At 38.6% G+C, this 25,932-nt stretch overlaps 1 protein-coding gene across 3 annotated transcripts in view; it reads left to right on the forward strand.

The window, feature by feature from the left end:
- The window catches only part of GXYLT1 (glucoside xylosyltransferase 1), a 63,257-nt gene that overhangs the window by 5,517 nt on the left and 31,808 nt on the right, over positions 1–25,932 (forward strand). For 2 of the 3 annotated variants that reach the window (XM_001167787.7, XM_016923637.4), the window contains exons 2-3: positions 9,597–9,689; positions 20,281–20,452. In XM_001167787.7, coding sequence (XP_001167787.1) covers positions 9,597–9,689; positions 20,281–20,452 — 265 coding nt within the window. The remainder of the gene's footprint in view (positions 1–9,596; positions 9,690–20,280; positions 20,453–25,932) is intronic. The other variant, XM_522357.8, reaches the window with a different exon arrangement.

Consider the following 25,932-nt stretch of genomic DNA (forward strand, 5'->3'; position numbering starts at 1 on the left):
TCTGCTCTCGTGACCTAATCACCTACCAAAAGGCCCTACCTCCTAACATCATGTTAGTAATTAGATTTCAACATATGAATTTTGAGGGGACACATTCAGACCATAGCAAATTCTTAGTCCGAACCTGACACATAGTATTTAATAAATACTAGTAATTAATTAATTAAAATGTTCTGTGCTTTTGGAGGAGAAAATTACTTGGTTGATGAAAAAATAATATGTACTTTTGATTTAGAAATCTTTTTTTTTTTTATTTCTGAGACAAGGTTTCACTCTGTTACCCAAGCTGGAGTACAGTGGCCTGAGATCATGGCTCACTGCAGCCTTGACCTTCTGGGCTCAAGTGATCCTCCCACCTTAGCTTCCCGAGTAGCTGTGACTGCAGGCGTGCACACCACACCTGGCTTTTTTTTTTTTTTGAGACAGAGTCTCGCTCCATTGCCCAGGCTGGAGTGCAGTGGCATGATCTTGGCTCAGTGCAACCTCCGCCTCCCGGGTTCAAGCAGTTCTTCTGCCTCAGCCTCACAAGTAGCTGGGATTACAGGTGTGTGCCAACTGCCCAGCTTTTTTTGTTTTCTTCTTTTTGTATTTTTTAGTAGAGACGGGGTTTCACCGTGTTGGCCAGCCTGGTTGGTCTTGAACTCCTGACCTCAGGTGATCCACCTGCCTCGGCCTCCCAAAGTGCAGGCATGAGCCACCATACCCTGCCTAGAAAATCTTATTTTAAAGCAGTAAGATCATTATCTATATGCCATACCTATTGGAAGTACTTCCCCTACGTATAAACTTAAATTTTGTTCATAATGTGTGTACTGTATGAGGTTTATGATTTTTGTTTTCAGATTGGCTACTTTTTACTTTATCGTGTTTACCTTTATTACGCATAGGAAAGCTTTCTACCAGTTTTTTTTCCCCTCCCTTTTTTAGATTTAAATCAATCCAGCTTTGTGGGGGAGCTGGGGGCTGGTAGAGGAGGTATATTGTGTGATGCTAACTTATTCTTTGAAATGGGTAGATGATTGTTTCAGTGTCATTTATATGTAAGCAGTCCTTTTCCTACTTGCCAAGGATTAATGAAATTAGAAATTTAAGAAAAAGATCTTACTTAGAGCTAGAAATTAAGTTGTCTAGAAATTATTTATTTGTTTGTTTGTTTATTTATTTATTTGAGACGGAGTCTCTGTCACCCAGACTGGAGCGCAGTGGCACTCTCTCGGCTCACTACAGCCTCCACCTTCCGGGTTCAAGCGATTCTTCTGCCTCAGTCTCCTGAGTAGCTGGGACTACAGGCGCATGCCACCACACCTTGCTGATTTTTTATTTTTAGTAGAGATGGGGTTTCCCCATGTTTGCCAGGCTGGTCCCGAACTCCTGACCTCAGGTGATCTGCCTGTCTCAGACTCCCAAAGTGCTGAGATTACAGGCGTGAGCCACCACGCCCGACTTGGAAACAATTTAGTTGAAAATTAAATAATAGTGATTTGGCAGTATCATGGGAATGGCCTCCTTTAATGTGTCCGTAAGCATCTTTGCTTCTCATGCACAGTCACAGGGAGGGTATACATGCCTTGAAGTTGCATTACTGCTTTGCAGCAGCACTTCATTCATACTGTCAAATATTTATGCTGAATATGCCTAAATTTATCACTGAGTCATTTTTTTTTTTTTCAATTTGAGATGGAGTCTCGCTCTGTCACTTAGGCTGGAGTGCAGTGGCATGATCTCGGCTCAAGGCAAGCTCCGCCTCCCGGGTTCACGCCATTCTCCTGCCTCAGCCTCCCAAGTAGCTGGGACTACAGGCGCCTGCCACCACGCCCAGATAATTTTTTGTATTTTTGGTAGAGACAGGGTTTCACCGCACCGTGTTAGCCAGGATGGTCTCGATCTCCTGACCTTGTGATCCGCTTTTTTTTTTTTTTTTTTTTTTGAAACAGATGCTCTGTCGCCCAGGCGGGAGTGCAATGACGCGATCTCAGCTCACTTTAACCTCTGCCTCCTGAGTTCAAGCGATTCTCCTGCCTTAGCCTCCCAAGTAGCTGGGAGTACAGGTGCATGCCACCAAGCCTGGCTAATTTTTTGTGTTTTTAGTAGAGACGGGGTTTCACTGTGTTAGCCAGGATGGTCTCGATCTCCTGACTTTGTGATCCTTCTGCCTCGGCCTCCCAAAGTGCTGGGATTACAGGCGTGAGCCACTGCGCCTGGCCTAATTTTTGTATTTTTAGTAGAGATGAGGTTTCACCATGTTGGTCAGGCTCGTCTCGTATCACTGACTCTCTGGTAAGTTTTGCATAGTTTTCACTGAAGCCTCCTATCTTGGACATTTTGAAATGAAAATTACTTTTTCTAGTTTAACTTAAAAGTACAACCAGGCATGGTGGCTCGTACCTGTAATCCTAGCAGGGAGGCAAAGGTGGGTGGATTGCTTGAACCCAGAAGTTCTAGACCAGCCTTGGCAAAACACTCTCTCAACAACAACAAAAATACAAAAAAATTACCTGGGCATAGTGGTGTGCGCCTGTGGTCCCAGCTACTCCAGAGGTTGAGGTGGGAGGATTGCTTGAGCCCAGGAGGTTGAGGCTGCAATGAACCGTGTTCACACCACTGCACTCCAGCCTGGGCGACTTGTGTGTGTGTTTGTATGTACGTATGTATGTATGTATGTATGTATGTATGTATGTATGTATGTATAAAAAACCTCCTGTAATTGGTTTTAAGTAAACTTCAAGTTTGACAAATGTTATTATGCCGAGTGTTGTTTTATCACATGTAAATACATGTAACCACCCCCAAAATTAGGATTAGGATACAGAATTGTTTCATCACCGCAAAGGTACCTTGTGCTACCCCTTGGTCAGTTGTAGACAAGCTACCTAGAGCTAGATGCTTTATGCCTTATTAAACTTGAGGATGAGCCATAGTAACATTTTATTTCAGTTTGATCCACAGTGAAAAAGTTCCCTTTTAGGACTTCAGTGCTTTTGAATGTCAGTATGGGTATAGTGAAGACATACCCACCTAACTCATATTAATGCTTTGCCTCATTAAAATTATTTAATAGAGTTACCTCTTTGAATGTTGGATGTTTAATATTCTGCTTTCAACAGTTTTAAGCAACTAATAGCCAGAACCTGGATAACTACCTTTACTTTTCCAGTATTTTCAAACTTTAATTTTTCTTTTTGGCCTAAAAGTGCAAGTGCTGTCTTCAGATGAGTTGCTTTTGCTAATTTATCTTATTGCTTCTAATAAGCCACTGATATGTCATAAGTTCTCAGTGTGAGTTTCTACTCTTTATCTAAATCTCCAAAACCAGTTTTTCAAAATGGGAGAATAGATATTTGGGAGTTAAAAAACTATAAGCAAATTACTTCACTCCTTACAGCAATACCTAAGTGTTTTATGATTTTTTAATGGTATGCAGCATATGTATTCACTAGTGCATGTGTTCTTATATTTCCAGTAAAGAAAGAAAAACATCTTTCCTATATACTGTGTGTTTTTTGACATTGAATTATGATCAATAAATTTACCTATAACTTGATTTTTCCTATCCACTTTTGACTGCATTAAACCTTTGTGAAGTAAATCATTACCCCCCAAAGAAACCCTGTATCCAGTAACAGTAACTCCCACCTTGCACTCCTCAGTCCCCCAGTCATGAGCAACCACGAGTCTACTTTCTGTCTGCCTGTTTGGGGCATTTTACATAAAGGAATCACACAGTATGTGGCCTTTTGAATCTGGCTTTCTTTTTGGCATAATATTTCAAGGTTTATCCACTGTAGCGTGTATCACTATATTTCATTCCTTTTTATGGACAAATAATAGTCCATTGTATGGATATACCACATTTTGCCCATTATTTGGTGGACATTTGAGTTCTTTCATACTTTTTGGCTATTACGAATAATGCTGCTCTGAGCATTCATGCACAGTTTTTCTGTGAACATGTTTTCAGTTCTCTTGAGTATATACTGAGGAATTTAATTGGTGAGTCATGGTTGCACAACTCTGAATATACGAAAAACCATTGAATTACACACTTTAAAAGGGAATTATGCTTGTATTATTCTGCTTTGCTTTGTAACAACCCCATACATCTAAACAGTTTACAATAGCAAGCATTTATTTCTTGCACACATTACATGTCTATGGCTATGACTTTGCTTGATATATCTTCTCATCCTGGGATCCAAGCTAAAGGAGCAGTCCATACATTGGATATGCCTGGTCTTGTGGTAGTGGATGAGCAAGAAGCCAGATTGAACAACACAGTCCCATTTGAAGCTTCTACTTTGATGCCACAATACCATGTCTTTTTATATTATTTTGGCCAAAGCAAGTCACTTGAATAAGGTCAAAGTCAATAAATGATGCAGGGATATATGCCTCCCCTATCAGGCAGGCAAGGCCCATGGTAATGAATAGGGTTGTATAATCCTTTTACAGTTAAATGTGGGGAGTGAATAACTGAACAGTAATACAGTCTACTACACAAATAGAGATTGCCAGTTAAGGAGAAAGAAAGACTAATTGATGCAAGAAGGTCTTTAAGGACTCCTGAGAAGAAGATGGGCAACAAGGGGAAGCATATGGAGTTGGTAATAGGTATGAGACTAGCTAAGGGGAAGACAATTAATTTATATTTCTACTAATCAGCATAGTCATGTCATTAACTGTTCTTCAGTATTCATCTGAGAATGTGAATGAACGGCTCAGTTTCAACTGAAGATTGTGCTGAAAAGGTACGGTGAAAGAAGAAGGTGGAAGTTCGCAGGTATAGGAACATGAATGGATGAACCATATGATGTAGTCTGAGTAGGGAGGGAAATGGGTAAAGCAGGGAGCTTATACTTAGGAAGCATGTGATTGGAGGGCTGAGCGATTTCCACACATGTAATGGGATATAAATAATAAGCCTGGGCAACAAAGCAAGACTTTGTCTCTACAAAAAATTTTTTAAAAATTAGGCTTGGTGGCACATGCTTATAGTCCTAGACTGAGGCAGGACGATAGCTTGAGCCCAGGAGATTGAGGCTGTAGTGAGCTGTGTTTGTACCACTGCACTCCACCCTGAGCAACAGAGCAAGACCCTGTCTCAGAAAAAAGAACCATAATTATTAGATCAGAGACTAGTCTGAGATGAGGTATTGGATTGCAGTTTCTGACAGGCCAGGATTTGTCATTTTTTTACTTTTTCTTCTCTCTCTCTTTTTTTTTCTTTTGTCAGAGAGGGTCTCACTCTGTTGCCCAGACCTGGTGTGCATTGGCATGATCACAATTCACTGTAGCCTCAAACTCCTGGGCTCAAACTATCCTCCTAACTCAGCCTCCCGAGTAACTGGGACTACAGGCACACACCACCATGCCTGGCTAATTTTTTTTTTTAAATTCTTTGTAGAGATGGGGTTTCGCCATGTTGCCCAGGCTGGTGTTGAACTCCTGGGCTCAAGCGATCCGCCCACCTCGGCCTCCTAAAGTGCTGGGATTACAGGTGTGAGCCACTGTGCCCGGCCAGCATTTGCCATTTTTCACTGAAGGGAAAAGGAGGTAAGAGTTACTGGATTTAAAGAATTGTGTAACCTGGGTGTTGGTTAGGTCTCCCACCTTGCAGTATCTGAAATGACATTCTGTTACTCCCCACTAGACAGTATGATCCATGTCCATTTTACTCACTATTGTGTTGCCAGTGTTTGGCCTGTGTAGGTAGTCATTCAGTAGAAAATTTATTGATTTACCAAATGAATGGTTAGAGGAAAGTAGGATTTGGTACTGAGATGAGGACTGTGAACCGGATGCTAGTTTTCTGTGAGTTGGGGAGGAACCAGTAGGTTGGTAGATCAGAATGGTGTGGCATTGTGGCTCTTTTACATGGCTAGCAGTTGATGCTGGCTTTTGACTAGGAGCTCAGTGGAGGCTGTTGATCTGCATTCTCTCAAGTGGCTTCTGCATGTGCCTTGGGCTTCTTACAATGTGAAGATCAGGTTCAAAGAGTGTTCCAAGAAATAGGATGTGGAACTCTTAAGGGAAGGGCCTGGACATTGGTACAGTATTATATTCAGTATTCTATTTGTCAAAGCAATCACAGAGCCCACTTAGATTCTGGATAAGGGGAGTTAGATCCTACTTGGTTGGTTGGTTGGTTGGTTGGTTGGTTTTTTGAGACAGAGTCTTTCTCTGTCACCCGTGCTGGAGTGCAATGGAATGATCTTGGCTCACTGAAACCTCCGCCTCCTGGGTTCAAGCGATTCTCCTGCCTCAGCCTCCTGAGTAGCTGGGATTACAGGCAACCACCACCACGCCTGACTGATTTTTTTAATTAGAGATGGGGCTTCACCATGTTGGCCAGGCCATTGTCAAACTCCTGACCTCAAGTGATCCGCCTACCTTGGCCTCCCAAAGTGCTGGGATTAGAGGCATGAACCACTGCGTGCAGCAGATCCTACTTATTAATAGAAGTGTCAGATGTGTGATCATCCTTAATCCACCATACTTGGCACCTAGTTTGGTACTAGCAGAAGTGTAGGGCTCTTGGTGTGGCTCAAAGCTTCACAAAATTTAAACTCGTTACTAAGTTGTTCAATATGTTGGTCTTGTTGAATTTAATTCTCATGTCTGTGGCTTCGTCATCTTGCATCAACTTAAAAAAAAAAACAACAAAAACATTGCCCCCAAATACAGTTTAATTGTAATACTGCAAGAGGGTCTTTTGAGTTAGAAGCTCCCTGGTGGATATTTCCTGAGAACAGGGAGTTTGAGGTGTGCTCTCTAGCTCACGTGGGCGTTTTCTTGAGACTAACGAAGATCAAGTAGTTTCAGCAACTTCTGCATGTTGGCAACATACACGTTAACTTTTCTAGTCAAATATTTGTAGGAAGATATTTTTGAAATATGGGGTAGTAAAGATACGAAAATGTTAATAGTGGTGGGTAATTTGTTTCTTAGGCTTTAAAAAATTTTCTAAACGGTACTTAATAAAATGTATTGATTGAAGTATTTGTAGAAACACAAATTTTCAAAATTTAATCATTTTTAAGTTGTAGTAAACAGGATTATCATAAGAGAAATGATCAGTACTGCGATAAAAAAATTTCAAGCTGACTCTAGTTATTCCTTGATACACAATGTTTCTCATTCAGGTCTGATTTTAAGACTTATCTGGGGATATTGGTGAAAAATTCAGCTTTTTAGGCCACTTCTCTGGGGAGTCTTGATTAACTGGGTATGGGATAGGATCCTATATCTGTATTTTTAACAAGTGACCTGAGGACCAGGCAGGTTTGGAAAACAACACATAACTGATTTGTTTTGTAACTTAAAGTACAAGTTGAGGCTGCAAATGGTATTGTTAAATATATATAATTTTAATTAATTTTATAGAAAAATTGAATTTGTTTTTGAGATTTCTATTTCCATTTTTCACTGTTGTAGAGTTTGACAGGGGATATGGAATAACCTGATTAGTTATCGTCTTCGTAGAACAAAGGTACACATTAGGTGTTGATTGTAAATAAATTGTGCATTTGTTGAAATAAAGCTGTGCTATCATCTGTATCTGAAAGACGGAGATCATACCTACCTTAAAACGTTTCTAGTGAGTCTAAATGGGTGTGAAAGTGCTTGAATCTGAAAATAACTCTAAGTGTTAGTTGTTATTACCATCAATGAGTCTGACTGTGTGGTATGAAATCAAAGACTTAAGAAAATACATAGCCATGCCTGAGAGGGTACAAACACAGATTTTCTAATCAAGTCATAAGTTTTACCCATACATACACATTTTCTTCTCTTTCTGGTTCAGCCTTTTAAATGAAGATATGTAGCCTTTTGTGCTATGCTAGAATATGGTGTCCCTTTAGAGGAAAACAAAGTTATAATGTAACTATTTTCTGTTGGTTAAGAAATTCCAACCTTGTTGTTCTTTATGCAGTAGTATACACAATTACTTAGGCAGCATTTTAAAAACCACCAGTGCCAGACCGTTTCTAGAGATTCTGATTTAATAGGTCTTGTGTGGCACCCTCTACCAGGGCTAAGAACCCCTGCCTTAGACTGTTGCCATTTGTGAGAGATGTGATCAGATTTTTGCAAATCAGAAATTTCATAGACCATTTGATATAAGCACAGTAACTCATAATTGAATTCATAATGAGAGAAAACAAAGCTGCATAGTGATGAGATAATGAAGTGACCTGGTTTAGTGACTCACCCTGACTTCATACATACTTTAGTACCCAGTGACTTTTAGACTATTATTTTGAAAAGAAATCACGATGAAAAACAATTTTTTTGTAATATAAGGTGTTTTCTTTTTTCCGTTTTGGCTCCAACATGCAACCTAACAAGAAAGACCAGACTTGATCTTCCATTTTAGCTTGTATAATATGGAACTGAGATAATGTAGATAATGATACTAGGCTGTGAATATCAGCATGATTTTCGGGTTTTTTTGGGGCAGGGAGGGTGGTTAAAAATTTTTTTTGTTTTTGTTTGAGACAGAGTCTGTTTTGCTGTGTTCAGCCAGGCTGGGGTGCAGTAGCACAGTCACAGCTTATTGCAACATCAAACTCCTGGGCTCATGCCATCCTCCCACCTCAGCCTCCTGAGTAGCTGGGACTTAAGGTAAATGCCACCATGTCCAGCTAATTTTTTATTTTTAGAGACGGAGTCTTGTTATGTTGACCAGGCTAATCTTGAACTCCTAGCCTCAAGCAGTCTACCTACCTCAGCCTCCCAAAGTGCTGGGATTATAGATGTGAGCCACTGTGCCTGTCTGTGTATGTGTGTATGCATGTGTGTATATGTATGTATACATACACACAGCAGTGGGGTTGCTGGATCATATGGTAGTTCTATTTTCAGTTTTTTGAGGAATCTCTATACTGTTTTTTTTTTATAGTGGCTGTAGTAATGTATGTTCCTACCAGCAGTGTATGAGTGTTTCCTTTTCTCTTCATACCTTTGCCAGGATTTGTTTTTTGCCTTTTTGATAATAACCATTTTAACTGGGTGAGATGTTATCTCATTGTGGTTTTAATGTGCATTTCCCTGATGATTAGTGATATTGACCATTTTCATATACATCTTGGCCGTTATGTTTTATTTTTCAGTTTAAAACACCATACAAGTAGTTTGGATTGAGGATTAATTTAAAAGCCATTAAAGATCTTCTTTTCCCTTTCTGCCAGCATTGGTAGCATTTTTATTATGTTTGAGGATAAGCAAATATTTTGTTTGTCCCAAAGGGATTTTGTTCTAGGGGTATATGTGTAGCCTGTGAAGAAAATTTTAGAAGACATATTTGTCTGTGTTATCTGAGGAGGGGATTTTAATATATCAGGAGACTTTCCGACGGAAACACTGTTTCCCAATCTATAGTATAGTCTACCTTCAAGGTTTTAAAGTTCTATTTAAAATAATGGTGCCCTAAGTAAGGGAGAAATCAGTTTTGCAAAATCTTTATCATAGCAATTTGGATTTATAATTTTATGTGCTTTAAAATAGAACAGTAAGTTATCGTGTTACTGAGTAAATTCCTTGTTAGTTCCAAACCAAAATACTCACACAGGACTGTTATTTCTGTCTTACTCTGTTAGGTGTAAAGATTTCTCTCTGTGTTACTGGAATCCCTATTGGATGCTGCCCTCTGATGTTTGTGGAATGAACTGCTTTTGGGAAGCGGCTTTTAGGTAGGCACTTAATATTTAATTGGTAGATCAGTGTAGATAAGGTTAGATAGTTGATAATAAAACCTTTGTAATAGGATGTAAGAATGTTTCTTATGATATTATACAAATAATTTATTTTCTTATTGGGTTTTCTATTTTTCCCATTTTGTAGTTGTTATTGCTAATTTTTAGTACATACTGTGTATAAATGCTTTAAATTTTCTTAGATGTTATTAAGACAAACCACTGTTCTTAAGAGAATTTATGATCTAACTTTTGGTAACAGTTGATAAAGTGATAAACTAGGATAAAAATAGGCTTCTACTGACGTTTACAGATATATCTGTATATATAAAATATGGCATTTATCTAAATTAAAGCTTGTGTACTATAGTGGATGGGGACAACTGGAGAAGGATTATATTAGTTATTAGTAGAGAGATTGAATACTGGGAATAGGAGGATAAAGATAAGTATTTAATGGAGGAGCAGATGGAGGAGCAGCTCCTGGCTACTTCTTCCTTTAATGTTTATTGACCTTTTAAGTTACTGACTAGTTCGGCTTTATTCACTTCTCTGGATAATGAAGGTATTGGGTACCCTGACCTCTTAGGTCCCTTCCTGCTCTAATCTAGAATGAAAGAAACAGGTATTGATAAGAATACCATAAGGCAGTGACTCTCAGACTATCTCCCTGATATAGTGGCAGAGGAGAGTGGGGCAAAGGTTTGAAATGCTCTTCCCAAGAGTAAAATTCCTTAGAAGAGTATCTACTGTGTCTTTATGATTCATTTAAATAGTCTAGGTTGGGTATGGTGGCTCACGCCTGTAATCTCAGCATTTTGGGAGGCTGAGGCGGGAGTATTGCTTGAGCCCGGGAGTTCAAGACCAGCCTGGGCAACAAAAGCAAGACCCTGTCTCTACAGATTTTTTTTAAAAAATTACCCAGGCATGGTGGCATGCGCTGGCTCAGGTGGGAGGATTGCTTGAGCCGTGGAGGTTGAGGTTGCAGTGAGCTGTGATGACGCCACTGCTCTTCAGCCCAGAGCAAGACCCTGTCTCAAAAAAACAAATAAAATAAATATTAATTCTACTCATTATATTTGCCACACGCTGTGCTAGGTGGTAAGCACTGGACTCTTGGGTCAGGTTAATTGTGGCTCCATCCTTTTGGAGCTTACGTTCTGATGGGAGTTTCACACTAGTAAACCTGAAATTACAATAGAGTGTGACAAGTTGTTGCTATGATGAGTCATCTTAAAGCATCAGGGAAGACTTGGAGGGAGTGACCAGATGATGATCTGGAAATTAGCTAGTTTCAAGGACAGGAGGTGAAGTGTTTGAGATAGGAAGAACTTCATTTTTAAAAACTTAATTAAAAAATTTATTTTTAATTGACAATAATTCTATGTATTTATGGGGCATAAAGCGGTGTTTTGGTGTCTGTATATATTGTGGACTGATTATATCAAGCTCATTAACATGTTTATCATCTTACATATTTATCTTTTTTTTGTAATGGGCACATTTAAAACCTATTCTCTTCGCAGTTTTGAAATAAACATAATTATCTGTAGACACCTTGCTGTGCAGTAGATCTTGAGAACTTATTCCTTCTGACTGGAAGTTTGTATTGTATTCTTTGGTCAACATCTTTCCATCACATACTCTCTCCCACCCCTTCACCTCCAGTGCCTGGTAACCACCATTCTCCTCTCTGTAAGAACTGCATTGTAAGTATCTATTAATTGTACATATTTGTAAATTCTTGCATTCTCAATACAGTATGCATCCCATGAAGAACTGGTGGGGAATAGGTTCAAATCAGATAGTTTAGTTATATCCTGTTGCTGTGGAAGAGATTGGGTGATTGAGATTTTAATGTGAGCCAAGTAATATTCCAACTTTTAAAAATTAACTTTTAAAGATAATCTAACCTTTCAGTTTGGTTATACTTTTGGATAATTGAAGCTTTGTATGTTTTCATTCTTATGAATATTTGCAAATGAATATAGTATTGACAAGAACCACTTTGCCTTGCCACGTAATTCCACTAGCTTGAAGCAGGGTAAACTTGAAAAGTTCAGCATACTCTGATTTATACAACCCAGACCCTTTTGTAAATTACAGCGTGAGTAATAATAATCTTTCCTCCTTACTGACTGCAGGAGTGTCCCAGGGAAATTTACCTAGTCGGAATCCTGGACTCTCTGCTTACCATTCCTTTTGTTTTGGCTCCTCTAACTCATTTTCCTAATGCTCCCAAGTATTCCGTGGAATAAATTATATGTGGATGGATACATAACGTTGTAAGCCTTGTGCCTGTAACCTAAATTTGAGACTTCAGAAGTTATATGCCTTTCCTCTGTTATACTTTCTACCCGTAATATTGCATCCATTATATCATGCTATTACATTTAAAAAAAGCAAACATTTTGTGTCATATAATTATGTAAAAATTTCTCAAACTTAGTTTCTTATTTAGAACTAAGGATTCCCTCACATTTAATCACCCTATTTCAAATATGCATACGAGCCCAAATGCCATACAACTGCCAAATCATTCTTGCCCTCCATCTCAGTATCTACTTTAATACTGGTAAAGCTTCTTTGGAATCCCCCTTTACTACCACTTTTTATGTCACATTCTGCCTGGCACCAGGGGGCCCTTAGTTGGGTACCTTACTTTCCCAACTTGAATTATTTGTATAACTTTGATCAAATATTATTTGGGTGATCATATTCTCCCAATTAATTTATTATACAGTGATCATAATATAAAAACTAAAATGGCCTCAACTCCTATTACAAGTGTTTTCATCATTCATATACATCATATGCTTTTACATAGTTGTGATTCTGGTGTAGACTAATCTTGAATTTTTTTTTTTTTTTTTTCTTGAGACAGGGTTTCACTGTCTCCCAGGCTGGAGTGCAGTGGCATGATCTTGGCTCACTGCAACCGCTGCCTCCTGGGCTCAAGCGATTCTCCTCCCTCAGTCTCCTGAGCTGGGACTACAGGCATCTGCCACTGCGCCCAGCTGTTTTTGTAGAGAGGGGGTTTCACCATGTTGCTCAGGCTGTTCTCAAACTCCCGAGCTCAGGTGATCTGGCCGCCTCGGCCTCCCAAAATACTGGAATTACAGGCATGAGCCACCGCCCCCGGCCTAATCTTGAATCCTGAGCTTAAAATTTTAATACTTTTCAGTGTAGTATGGTCTTCATATTTCTCATGTCAATGGCAACACACTATTCCATTGCCTCTCAAAGTGCTGGAATTATAGACATGAGCCACTGTGCCTGGCTTTATGTCTTTAAAACAAAATCAAAAATCCCTGCAACAGTTTGTTTTCAATCCTCTCTTTCCCTTCATCAGCAAGCTTCTTTTGAGTACCTACCTACTGGCTGGAGGGGTGTGGCTCACGCCTGTAATCCCAGCACTTTAGGAGGCCAAGGCGTGCCGTTCGCCTGAGGTCAGGAGTTCGAGAACCAGCCTGGCCAACATGGTGAAACCCCGTCTCAACTAAAAATACAAAAATTAGCCAGGCATGGTGGCGCGCAACTTTAGTTCAAGCTACTTGGGAGACTGAGGCACGAGAATCGCTTGAACCCGGGAGGGAGAGGTTGCAGTGAACCAATATCACACCGCTGCACTCCAGCCTGAGTGACAGAGTGAGACTCTGTCTCAAAAAAAAAAAAAAAGTTCCTACTGGTTTCGCTTCTGGGTTTTGTTTGGTTTGTTTGTTTTTTTGAGATAGTCTCACTTTGTCGCCCAGGCTGGCGTGCAGTAGCACCACCAGGGCTCACTGCTGCCTGGACCTCCTGGGCTCAAGTGATCCTCCTGCCTGAGTCCTCTAAGTAGCTGGGACTACAGGTGCATGCCACCATACCCGAATAATTTTTTTTTTTTTAATATTAGTGAAGACAAGGTCTCGCTGTCTCGCTATGTTGCCCAGGCTGGTCATGAACAACTGAGCTCAAGTGATCCTGCTGCCTTGGCTTCCCAAAGTGCTGGGATTACAGGCATGAGCTACTGTGCTCAGCCTTGGTTTTACTTCTTTTAATAAAAAGAACTTCACACCTCAGCTATCTGCCACCTGACTCTTACTGTCATCACCCCACCTCTGAATTATTGTTCTGGGGCTTAATTTTATTTCTCTTACCCATTTGACACTGTTTACTACTTCCTTTTTCTGTCAGCTCTGTTAGCCTCTGGCTTTTGAGACCAGACCAGTTACTCAGCTCTTTGATCTCTCTCCTCCTGGACTCCTCTAACGCTGCTTTCTAAATGATCTGCATTTCTTAGGATTCTGCTCTTTTCTCTCCCCATTCCCTGAATAGTCACAGGATAATTTGTTTAACTGATAGCTCCAATTCAGAGTTCTTTTCTGAGAGCCAGACCTGTATTTCTAGTTGCATATTGGTCATTTTTACCTTTCTGATTCAAATGCCTCAGAGACTCATGTTCAAACCTGAACTCATGCTCTAGCTCCTCAGACTTTCCTTCATCTGTGTTTTGTATCATGTTTACAACGGACTTTCTCCACATGTCAGTCTACATTAACTCTTCTTGTCTCCTTTCACACTGTTGCTCCTGGCTGCTTGCTTCCTTCCTTCTCCCTTAACTGTTGTACTCATCATTTCCCAAACAATTATAGTCTCCTCTCACTGCTCACTTCATCTCCCTTCTCTGTCTCCTCTTGGTTATTGTATTTACCGCATTTGTTGTGATTGTGAATCTTCATCCACTTCTAGACCGTTAACTCTGCAGGCTGATACCATATGGTTTTAACATTTAAGTCTCATGCCTAGCAAGGTGTTTGGCAACCAGTGAGAAACAAATGATTAACAGGATCATTTGTCTGGGAAGCTTTCCCCAATACCAGGTTAGATGTTTGCGTTGTGAGCCTCTTTAGCAATCTCAGTTTTTTTCTATTAAAACAATTACCATGCTTTCTTATTCTTTTAAAAATCAGTCTTTTCACAACAGGCTACAAATTGTATAAGGTGAAGATTGTGGCTTTCTTGCCTACCCCAGTGCCCATATGAAAGGAGTTCAAATATTTTTTAAAAAGAATGAATTGTATCACTAAATTGTGTTTTAAAAATTATATGGCTGTAAGCCTGCACCAGCATTGTGTGAGTGTACTTGGGGTCATCATAACCTTAGCATTATTGGGAATTATAATTTTATCACTTATTAAAATGATAGCTTTTTGTTGATTATTTGTTGAATGTATTTCCACATTTATTTAGCTTTTTTCTTTTGTTCTGTATATCATCTATTTGATATTGATAGTTATCTATTGAATTTTTAATGTTTATTTTATGAACTCTTAGAATAATATGTTCGGTTTTGCCATTGATTGCAAATAAGTTTCTAATTTGTTTTTTTATTTTACTTTCATTATACAAACTCTAAATTTTAGAATTATCAAAATACCAAAAATATTTTGTTTTAATGTACTAATTTTTATATGACTTTAGTTTTTAAAAAAATCAGTTCTTTAAAATATTGAATCTTCTTTATGGTGGGAATTGATTTTAGATTTGTGAATTCTGTGGTCATAGGTGAATTTAATATTAGCTGTATTATTTTGAGTAGTTCATACCAGTTTTAAGAGATATATTTTCACTGGTTATTTAAAATTATATTTTAGAAGTTAATACTTATATTTCATGTTGGATTTTTAGATTTTTTTAATGCTTTATATAAAAATCCTAGCTTTTTTTTTAAGTATTTTGTTTTGAAAGTGTTTTATATGTAACTCATGAAAGTAATTTTGCCTGGTATGATAATTTAGCACAACTCTTTTTTTTTTCTTTCTTTCTTTTAGTCCATTATGTGTTGCTGGGAACAACTCTTTTAATAGTAAGAGAAAAAGGTGTTGTTTTTCTTTTTAAGCACAACAGGTTAAGCAAAAAAGCTTTCCATTTTGTTCAACTGCAAGTTTTTAAAGATAGCTTCATGGCAGTTCTTTTTTAGTTTTAGTAGATGGTTATTTGAAATTTAATTGTTTAATTTGACTTTATATACTTCAATGGTAGTTTGTAGTCTAATTATGTATCTTTTTAAATAGGGAATACTAATTTAATAATAGGCTATAAGAACACACTGGAGATCATACTGTGAAATAAAACAAAATCAAAAAAGTTATTATGATTCCTTTATAGCAGAAATTTACTTAAAATAAGAAGTCAATTCTTAAGACTTAGAAATTTATTAACAGTATTTGCATCTAAATTTGTTATGTAAAGCATTCTTTTTTTATGATAAACCCCTACCTCCTAAATTTTTACTTTGATAAATTTCAAATATGCAAAGGTTACAAGAATAGTACAGTAAGCATACCATACATTTTTTACCTAGATATTTATTATTAACATTTTACCACTTTTCTTTTTCTGCCAAACCATTTGAGAGACAGCAGGCATTAGGACACACCCCTAAATACATAGATTCAGCATGTATCTCCTAAGAACAGGGACATACTTTAATACAGCCATAATTGTCACTTTAAGTTATTTAACACTGTTTATAGAATATATATTCCTATTCCTATTTTCTTATTTTCCTGTTAATGTCCTTTGTATCTTTTCCTCCCCATTCAGGACCCAGGCAAGGACCATACATTGCATTCAACTCAGGTTGAGTTAGTCTCCTTTATTCTAGAACTGTTCCCCAGCCTTTTTTGGGGTGAAAAGGGGTGCTGTTATTGGTATCTTTTGTGATATTTTTGTTTTTGTTTTGCAGAATGTCCCTTAATTTTGATTTGCCGACTGTCTACTTATTATTAGATTCAGGATTTTTGGCAGGATTACTGCATGGGATATTGTGTTCTTCTTTGGGCATGCTATCAGGAGACATTTGATGCCTTAAGTTTTAATATTATTAAGTTTGATCACATGGTTAAGGTGATGTTCTTGCATTTCTACACTGTAACAGTGCTTTTATCTCCTTTATAATATATGGGGGAAATACTTTGTTAGTACGTAGTTTTAGCATCCACTGATTATTTTTGTCCAGATTATCTGTTACAATGGTGATTGCAAAATAGTGAATTTTATAATTCTCTCATTTCTTCTGCATTTATTGGTTGGTATTCATCTTTAAAAAAAGAAGAGTTCCCTCTCCTTACCCCTTTATTTAATATCATTTTTTGACTGATGCGTTCACTTTTTATTTATTTTTTTGAAAGAGTCTCGCTCTGTTGCCCAGACTGTAGTGCAATGGCATGATCCCAGCTCACTGTAACCTCTGCCTCCTGGGTTCATGCAATTCTCCTGTCTCAGCCTCTCGAATAGCTGGGACTACAGGTGTGTGCCACCATGCCCGGCTAATTATTGTATTTTTAATAGAGACGGGGTTTCGCCATGTTGGCCAGCCTGGTCTCAAACTCTTGACCTCAAATGATTCACCCACCTCGGCCTCCCAAAGTGCTGGGATTACAGGTGTGAGCCACCGTGCCCGGCCAGGGTTCACTTTGTAAATTTAATACACTATCATTCATTACTGTCATACTTTTCATACTCAGGTTATGCCAGCTTTAACCATGGGAACCCTCAGATATTATCTTTGAATCATCTGACGAATTTCTTCTAATCGTATATCTGTAGAAAAATAGGCTTGACTTTAAAATCTTCTCTTCTATTACATTTCTTTAAATCCAGATGGACTTTTCTTTCGTTCATATTGTGACCAAAAGAAAGATTTTTGTAGACCCTGGCAAGATTCCGCCATTCAATTGGGGCCAACATTATTTGAATGACTGCTTCCCTGTAACTGCTTAGAAGGTTTTAGTTATCACTTCCTATCATATAGAAGCTTACTTTAGGTTTTTTTCCAGTTGCAATTGATTTTCCTGTCTTTTGGGTCTAGGGGTAGGGTGGTTGTCAGAGACATCTTTTAACCGTGTTTTTTGTGGTCAGTTTAGGAGTTGAGCCTGTATTGTATATAATACTTTCACTAAAAAGGATCCCAAACGGAAGAGGAAATGTGATGTAGTTGACAGTACTCCTGTAGAAATTGGTGAAAGGAGTGCTGGCAGTGTGACCAAAACAATCCTTGCTGAAATACCTGGGAGGAGTTCCTGAGACTTGATTTTTAGAGGGATTTTTTTTTTTTCCTTGAGAAACATTTGGGTATATTATTATTTAAGACATCGCCCAGCACCCAGGCTGGAGTGCAGTGTGGCATGCTCACAGCTCACTGCAACGTCGGACTCCTGGACTCGAGCAACCCTCCTACCTCAGCCTTTAAGTAGCTAGGAGTACAGGCGTGCATCACCACACCCAGCTAGTTTTTTTGTGTGTGTGGATACTGGGTCTCGCTGTGTTACCCAGGTTGGTCTCAAACTCTGGGCCTCAAGCGGTCCCCTCAACTTGGCCTCCCAAAGTACTGGAATTACAGGTGTTAGCCACCATGCCCGGCCTTGAGGCTGATGTTTCTTTAGGTTTAATATACATCTTGTCTGTGTATATAGCTGATGCTCTACAAAACAGCATATGACTATTATGCCTTACTTTTAAAATCTTCTCTTGGCCTTTGACTTTGGGGCAAGATCTAGCTATGGGCCAGTAAAGCAATCCGAGCCTGTTATTGATTCTTAAATCATGATGCTGTAATGAGAAGTAGGATCTGGAGGCAGTTACTGGAAAGATGAGGTAATTTAGAATTCTCTAAAAATTGTCATGTCTTGATTGCCTAGTTTTTAACTTGTCATTGTGGCTTCCACTGTTTTTGAGATGAACTGGATTCATGTCCCCTCTTTATAGACGTAGAAAGAGTAGAAAGTCTCCCCTCCATCATTAGTTTCAGTGTTATGAACTGATGGGCTCAGCACAAAAGAGGACAAAGGACAGAGGGTACAAACAAGGGAAGAGACATTGCTTCTTTCTAATTACAGTCAACAGAAAATAATAGAGAGCTTTAAAAAGACCCAAACTGGCCAGGTGCGCTGGCTCATGCCTGTAATCCCAGCACTTTGGGAGGCTGAGGTGGGAGGATCCCTTGAGGCCAGGAGTTCGAGACTAGCCTGGGCAACATAGTGAGACCCCCATCTCTACAAAAAATAAAAAAAAAGATTAGTTGGACATGGTGGTCGCACATCTGTGGTCCCAGCTGCTTGGGAGGCTGAGATGGGAAGATGGCTTGAGCCTGGGAGGTTGAGGCTGCAGTGAGCTATGAATGCACCACTGTACTCCATCATGGGTGATACAGTGAGACCCTGTCTCTAAAAAGAAGGAAAAAAAAGTAAAAAGACCGAAGCTAATGCTAACACCAGACGTGAAAGAAGTGGCACAGCAGAAGCAAGAGGTATTAAAGGTTACTTAAGCCTGTTGGTATCCACTGCTGCACTGTGTTAGAAGTAGATTCTAAAGACATACTAGTGTTTGACTAGCATGTTTTAGACCATCTTAGAAGTGTTTACATCTTCCTAGATATTTGGTAAATGGGAATGAATGTGTGTTATTAATGTGAAGGACATTTTTTCTTGTAGTCAGCATGGTTTAAGATTGAATGTAATACTGAAATATTTATGGATGAAATTATGACTGGGTTTGCTTTACAGTGAACTGTTGGTTGGTGAGAGGTGGTATGGGGAGAGGTTTCATATGAAGTAAGAATGTTTTTAAGGGTTTTTTTTAATAACAATGTTTTTAAAAAATTGAATGAAAGACCTTCAAATCCATCTTTCTCAATGGGTTCCTTGAGAGAGTTAAGCTCTGATTTCCTAAGGCATCTAATGTGAGTAATGAATTAATTTATTTACTGGCAGCCACAATGGTGCTAGTTATGTATTCTTGGGAGAATTGAGAAAGTAGTCATTTTTTGTGTGTTCTGTAGTTTGAAAGGAGGAAAATTGGTGAGAAGAGCTGGTTGAGAGTGTGGAAATACGTGATTGATTCAACATTTTTAAAATGTTTTGTAATTTGATGTTTGCCCTTTTCTTATTTTTTAAATAAATACATTATTTTTTTCGAGACAGGCTCTTGCTCTGTCTGGAGTAAAGTGGCACAATTACAGCTCACTGCAGCTTCTATCTTCTGGGCTCAAAATATCCTCCCATGTCAGCCTCCTGAGTAGCTGGGGCTACAGGTGCATGCCACCACTCCTGGCTAATTTTTGTATTTTTTGTAGGGATGGGATCTCGGTATGTTGCCTAGGCTGGTCTTGAACTCCTGGACTGAAGTGACCCTGCTGCCTTGGTCTCTCAAAGCTCTGGGATTACAGACTTGGCCTAGTTTGTTTTATAAATAAAAATTTTGAACTTCAGTTTTTCTTTCTTTCTTTTTTTTTTTTCCTTCCCTCCCTCCCTTTCCCTTTGCCTTTCCCTTTCTCTTTCTTCTCTTTCTGTCCTTTCTTTCTTCTCTGTCTTTCACAGGGTCTGGCTCTGTTGCCCAGGCTGGAGTATAGTGATGCAGTCATAGCTTACTGCAGCATTGAACTCTTGGTTTCAAGTGATCCTCCTGCCTTAGCTTCCCGTGTAGCTGGGACTGCAGGCATGAGTCACAACATCTGGCCTTGAGCTTCACTTTTTGAGCATGATGAAAGTACACGTTGTAAACATATACTAAAACTGTTGAAAAATGTGGTTTTCTTTCCTATTAGGTATAGTCTGAAAATACAGCCTGTTGAGAAAATGCATCTAGCTGTAGTTGCCTGTGGTGAAAGACTGGAAGAAACTATGACGATGTTGAAGTCAGCTATCATTTTCAGCATCAAACCTCTTCAATTCCATATTTTTGCTGAAGATCAGCTACATCATAGCTTTAAAGGCAGAGTAAGTATTTGAGACATAGTCAAGGTTGTAGAGTTGAATATTTAATAATATACTATAATAGAATGTTGTTGTAATAGTCTGTTCACATTGCTAGAAATAACTACCTGAGACTTGGTAATTTATAAAGAAAAGTTTAATTGACTCACAGTTCAGCATTGCTGGAGAGGCCTCAGGAAACTTAGAATCATGGCAGAAGGCAAAGGGGGAAGTAAGGCATGTCTTACATGGCAGCAGAAGAGAGAGAAAGAGAAAGAAGACCACACTTTTAAACCATCAGACCTCATGAGAACTGATGGTTATCACAAGAACAGTGAGGGGGAAACGGCCCCCATGATCGAGTCATCTCCCACTAGGTCCCTCCCTTGACACGTGGGAATTACAATTTGAGATGAGATTTGAGTGGCAACACAGAGCCAAACCATATCAGTTGTTTTATTTCTTAATTGCACAAAAATATTTATTCTGTAACACTGCCCTTGTAAGTGGGGAGTGCTCCTTGAACCACTTCCATCTGAGTCCAGATCTAACGTGAAAGAGGAAGGTTCATTTTTGAACAGCAGTGGGCTACTTAAAAGTAAGTTCTTTGTCAAAAATGGAGGTTTTATTTTAGTGACTCTAGTTCCAGGATGTTTAATCATAGGACTTAGAAATCCTATGATTTATTTTGTCTGTATCCTTTCCTTGGGAGTGCCTTAATCAGAGCTTATATAAAGGTTTTAATCCTGTTTTGAGAGGAGAGAATTCTTGATTAATAATATGGCGGGAAGTGGCTTCTGGTTCTGATAAGAAAGTTATTTATTTTGGTTTTGTATTAGTTAAAATCAATTTGGCAGCAGTGGCAGAAAACCCAAAATAACAGTGGCTTAAACAGGATTGAAGTTTATTTCTCTCTCCCATAAAAGTAGGTAGTCTGGATTATATGGCAATTCTTTATCTTCAGATACTCTGGCTTCGTCTTACTGTGGCTGAGCCATCTTTAACATGAGGCTTCTGCTTCATGGTCCATGATGACTACTCAGACTCCAACCATTGCACCCATATTCTATTCAGAGAGGGAGTGAAGAAGGGCAGTATCCTTAAGGGTACTTTCTAGAAGTCATTGTGACATTTCTGCCAGTATCCCATTGGTATGAATTTAGTCATATGACCATGCCTAGCTGTTACAGTGGAATATATACTCTTTAATCAGGTCAGCCTTGTAACTTCCTTAACAACAACAACAACAACAAAATATTATTGTACAATAAGAGAACAGATAGAGGCAGAAGAACATATAAGAAAAAGAAAACTCACCTGAAATCTCACTACCTTTTGTTCTGAGATGGTGGTAAAGGTGATGCTAATGATCATTCATATTTTCTCTTTCCTCCCTCTCTATTGTCTGTTTACATCTATCCACTTAATTAAGCTTTTAAATTCATTTGGATTTTTATGCTTGGTCTATGTAAAAAATATATTTGATGTTTTTTCAGGTTAAATCAGTTCATTTTGCATGTCAAGTGCAAAAATACTAATTATGAGCTCAGATCTTTTAGTTTTCTGCCAAAAACGTTTATACTTTTTTGGCAGAAAACTAAAAGGTATAAAAGTTTTCTTACTGTTTTAAGTGGTATATGAAAGTACACCTTCTTACTTACTGTTTAAAAATATTTTTAGTATCTGTATTTTTGTTAGATAATTTTATGATCTCGATCTCTTTACCTGGATTTTTAAAAAAATTTTATTATTATTATACTTTAAGTTTTAGGGTACATGTGCATGATGTGCAGGTTTGTTACATATGTATACATGTGCCATTCTGGTATGCTGCACCCATTAACTCGTCATTTAGCATTAGGTATCTCTCCTAATGCTATCCCTCCCCCCTCCCCCAACTCCACAACAGTCCCCGATGTGTGATGTTCCCCTTCCTGTGTCCATGTGTTCTCATTGTTCAATTCCCACCTATCAGTGAGAACACGCGGTGTTTGGTTTTTTGTCCTTGCGATAGTTTGCTGAGAATGATGGTTTCCAGCTTCATTCATGTCCCTACAAAGGACATGAACTCATCATTTTTTATGGCTGCATAGTATTCCATGGTGTATATATGCCACATTTTCTTAATCCAGTCTATCATTCTGGGACATTTAGGTTGGTTCCAAGTCTTTGCTATTGTGAATAGTGCCACAATAAACATACATGTGCATGTGTCTTTATAGCAGCAAGATTTATAATCCTTTGGGTATATACCCAGTAATGGAATGGCTGGGTCAAATGGTATTTCTAGTTCTAGATCCCTGAGGAATCACCACAATGACTTCCACAATGGTTGAACTAGTTTACAGTCCCACCAACAGTGTCAAAGTGTTCCTGTTTCTCCACATCCTTTCCAGCACCTGTTGTTTCCTGACTTTTTAATGATTGCCATTCTAACTGGTGTGAGATGGTATCTCATTGTGGTTTTGATTTGCATTTCTCTGATGGCCAGTGATGGTGAGCATTTTTTCATGTGTTTTTTGTCTGCATAAATGTCTTCTTTTGAGAAGTGTCTGTTCATATCTTTCGCCCACTTGTTGATGGGGTTTTTTTTTCTTGTAAATTTGTTTTGAGTTCATTGTAGATTCTGGATATTAGCCCTTTGTCAGATGAGTAGCTTGCAAAAATTTTCTCCCATTCTGTAGGTTGCCTGTTCACTCTGATGGTCGTTTCTTTTGCTGTGCAGAAGCTCTTTAGTTGAATTAGATCCCATTTGTCAATTTTGTCTTTTGTTGCCATTGCTTTTGGTGTTTTAGACATGAAGTCCTTGCCCATGCCTATGTCCTGAATGGTATTGCCTAGGTTTTCTTCTAGGGTTTTTATGGTTTTAGGTCTAACATGTAAGTCTTTAATCCATCTTGAATTAATTTTTGTATAAGGTGTAAGGAAGGGATCCAGTTTCAGCTTTCTACATATGGCTAGCCAGTTTTCCCAGCACCATTTATTAAATAGGGAATCCTTTCCCCATTGCTTGTTTTTCTCACGTTTGTCAAAGATCAGATGGTTATAGATATGCGGCATTATTTCTGAGGGCTCTGTTCTGTTCCATTGATCTATATCTCTGTTTTGGTACCAATACCATGCTGTTTTGGTTATTGTAGCCTTGTAGTATAGTTTGAAGTCAGGTAGCATGATGCCTCCAGCTTTGTTCTTTTGGCTTAGGATTGACTTGGCGACGCAGGCTCTTTTTTGGTTCCATATGAACTTTAAAGTAGTTTTTCCAATTCTGTGAAGAAAGTCATTGGTAGCTCGATGGGGATGGCATTGAATCTATAAATTACCTTGGGCAGTATGGCCATTTTCATGATATTGATTCTTCCTACCCATGAGCATGGAATGTTCTTCCATTTGTTTGTATCCTCTTTTATTTCATTGAGCAGTGGTTTGTAGTTCTCCTTGAAGAGGTCCTTCACATCCCTTGTAAGTTGGATTCCTAGGTATTTTATTCTCTTTGAAGCAATTGTGAATGAGAGTTCACTCATGATTTGGCTCTCTGTTTGTCTGTTATTGGTGTATAAGAATGCTTGTGATTTTTGCACATTGATTTTGTATCCTGAGAATTTGCTGAAGTTGCTTATCAGCTTGAGGAGTTTTTGGGCTGAGACAATGGGGTTTTCTAGATATACAATCATGTCATCTGCAAACAGGGACAATTTGACTTCCTCTTTTCCTAATTGAATGCCCTTTATTTCCTTCTCCTGCCTGATTGCCCTGGCCAGAACATCCAACACTATGTTGAATAGGAGTAGTGAGAGAGGGCATCCCTGTCTTGTGCCAGGTTTCAAAGGGAATGCTTCCAGTTTTTGCCCATTCAGTATGATATTGGCTGTGGGTTTGTCATAGATAGCTCTTATTATTTTGAGATACGTCCCATGAATACCTAATTTATTGAGAGTTTTTAGCATGAAGCGTTGTTGAATTTTGTCAAAAGCCTTTTCTGCATCTATTGAGATAATCATGTGGTTTTTGTCTTTGGTTCTGTTTATATGCTGGATTACGTTTATTGATTTCCATATGTTGAACCAGCCTTGCATTCCAGGGATGAAGCCCACTTGATCATGGTGGATAAGCTTTTTGATGTGCTGCTGGATTCAGTTTGCCAGTATTTTATTGAGGATTTTTGCATCTATGTTCATCAAGGATATTGGTCTAAAATTCTCTTTTTTGGTTGTGTTTCTGCCAGGCTTTGGTATCATGATGATGCTGGCCTCATAAAATGAGTTAGGGAGGATTCCTTCTTTTTCTATTGATTGGAATAGTTTCAGAAGGAATGGTACCAGCTCCTCTTTGTACCTCTGGTAGAATTCGGCTGTGAATCCATCTGGTCCTGGACTTTTTTTGGTTGGTAAGCTATTGATTATTGCCTCAATTTCAGAGCCTGTTGTTGGTCTATTCAGAGATTCAACTTCTTCCTGGTTTAGTCTTGGGAGGATGTATGTGTCGAGGAATTTATCCATTTCTTCTAGATCTTCTAGTTTATTTGCGTAGAGGTCTTTATAGTATTCTCTGATGGTAGTTTGTATTTCTGTGGGATCGGTGGTGATATCCCCTTTGTCATGTTTTATTGCGTGTATTTGATTCTTCTCTCTTTTCTTCTTTGTTAGTCTTGCTAGTGGTCTATCAATTTTGTTGATCTTTTCAGAAAACCAGCTCCTGGATTCATTAATCTTTTGAAGTGTTTTTTGTGTCTCTATTTCCTTCAGTTCTGTTCTGATCTTTGTTATTTCTTGCCTTCTGCTAGGTTTTGAATGTCTTTGCTCTTGCTTTTCTAGCTCTTTTAATTGTGATGTTAAGGTGTCAATTTTAGATCTTTCCTGCTTTCTCTTGTGGGCATTTAGTGGTATAAATTTCCCTCTACACACTGCTTTGAATGTGTCCGTCCCAGAGATTCTGGTATGTTGTGTCTTTGTTCTCGTTGGTTTCAAAGAACATGTTTATTTCTGCCTTCATTTCATTATTTACCTAGTAGTCATTCCGGAGCAGGTTGTTCAGTTTCCATGTAGTTGAGTGGTTTTGAGTGAGTTTCTTAATCCTGAGTTCTAGTTTGATTGCACTGTGGTCTGAGAGACAGTTTGTTATAATTTCTGTTCTTTTACATTTGCTGAGGAATGCTTTACTTCCAACTATGTGGTCAATTTTGGAGTAGGTGTGGTGTGGTGCTGAAAAGAATGTATATTCTGTTGATTTGGGGTGGAGAGTTCTGTAGATGTCTATTAGGTCCGCTTGGTGCAGAACTGAGTTCAATTCCTGGGTATCCTTGTTAACTTTCTGTCTCGTTGATCTGTCCAATGTTGACATTGGGGTGTTAAAGTCTCCCATTATTATTGTGTGGGAGTCTAAGTCTCTTTGTAGGTCACTAAGGACTTGCTTTATGAATCTGGGTGCTCCTGTATTGGGTGCATATATATTTAGGATAGTTAGCTCTTCTTGTTGAATTGATCCGTTTACCATTATGTAATGGCCTT

The sequence above is a fragment of the Pan troglodytes genome, chromosome 10, assembly GCF_028858775.2.
Source record: "Pan troglodytes isolate AG18354 chromosome 10, NHGRI_mPanTro3-v2.0_pri, whole genome shotgun sequence".
Lineage (NCBI taxonomy): Eukaryota > Metazoa > Chordata > Mammalia > Primates > Hominidae > Pan > Pan troglodytes.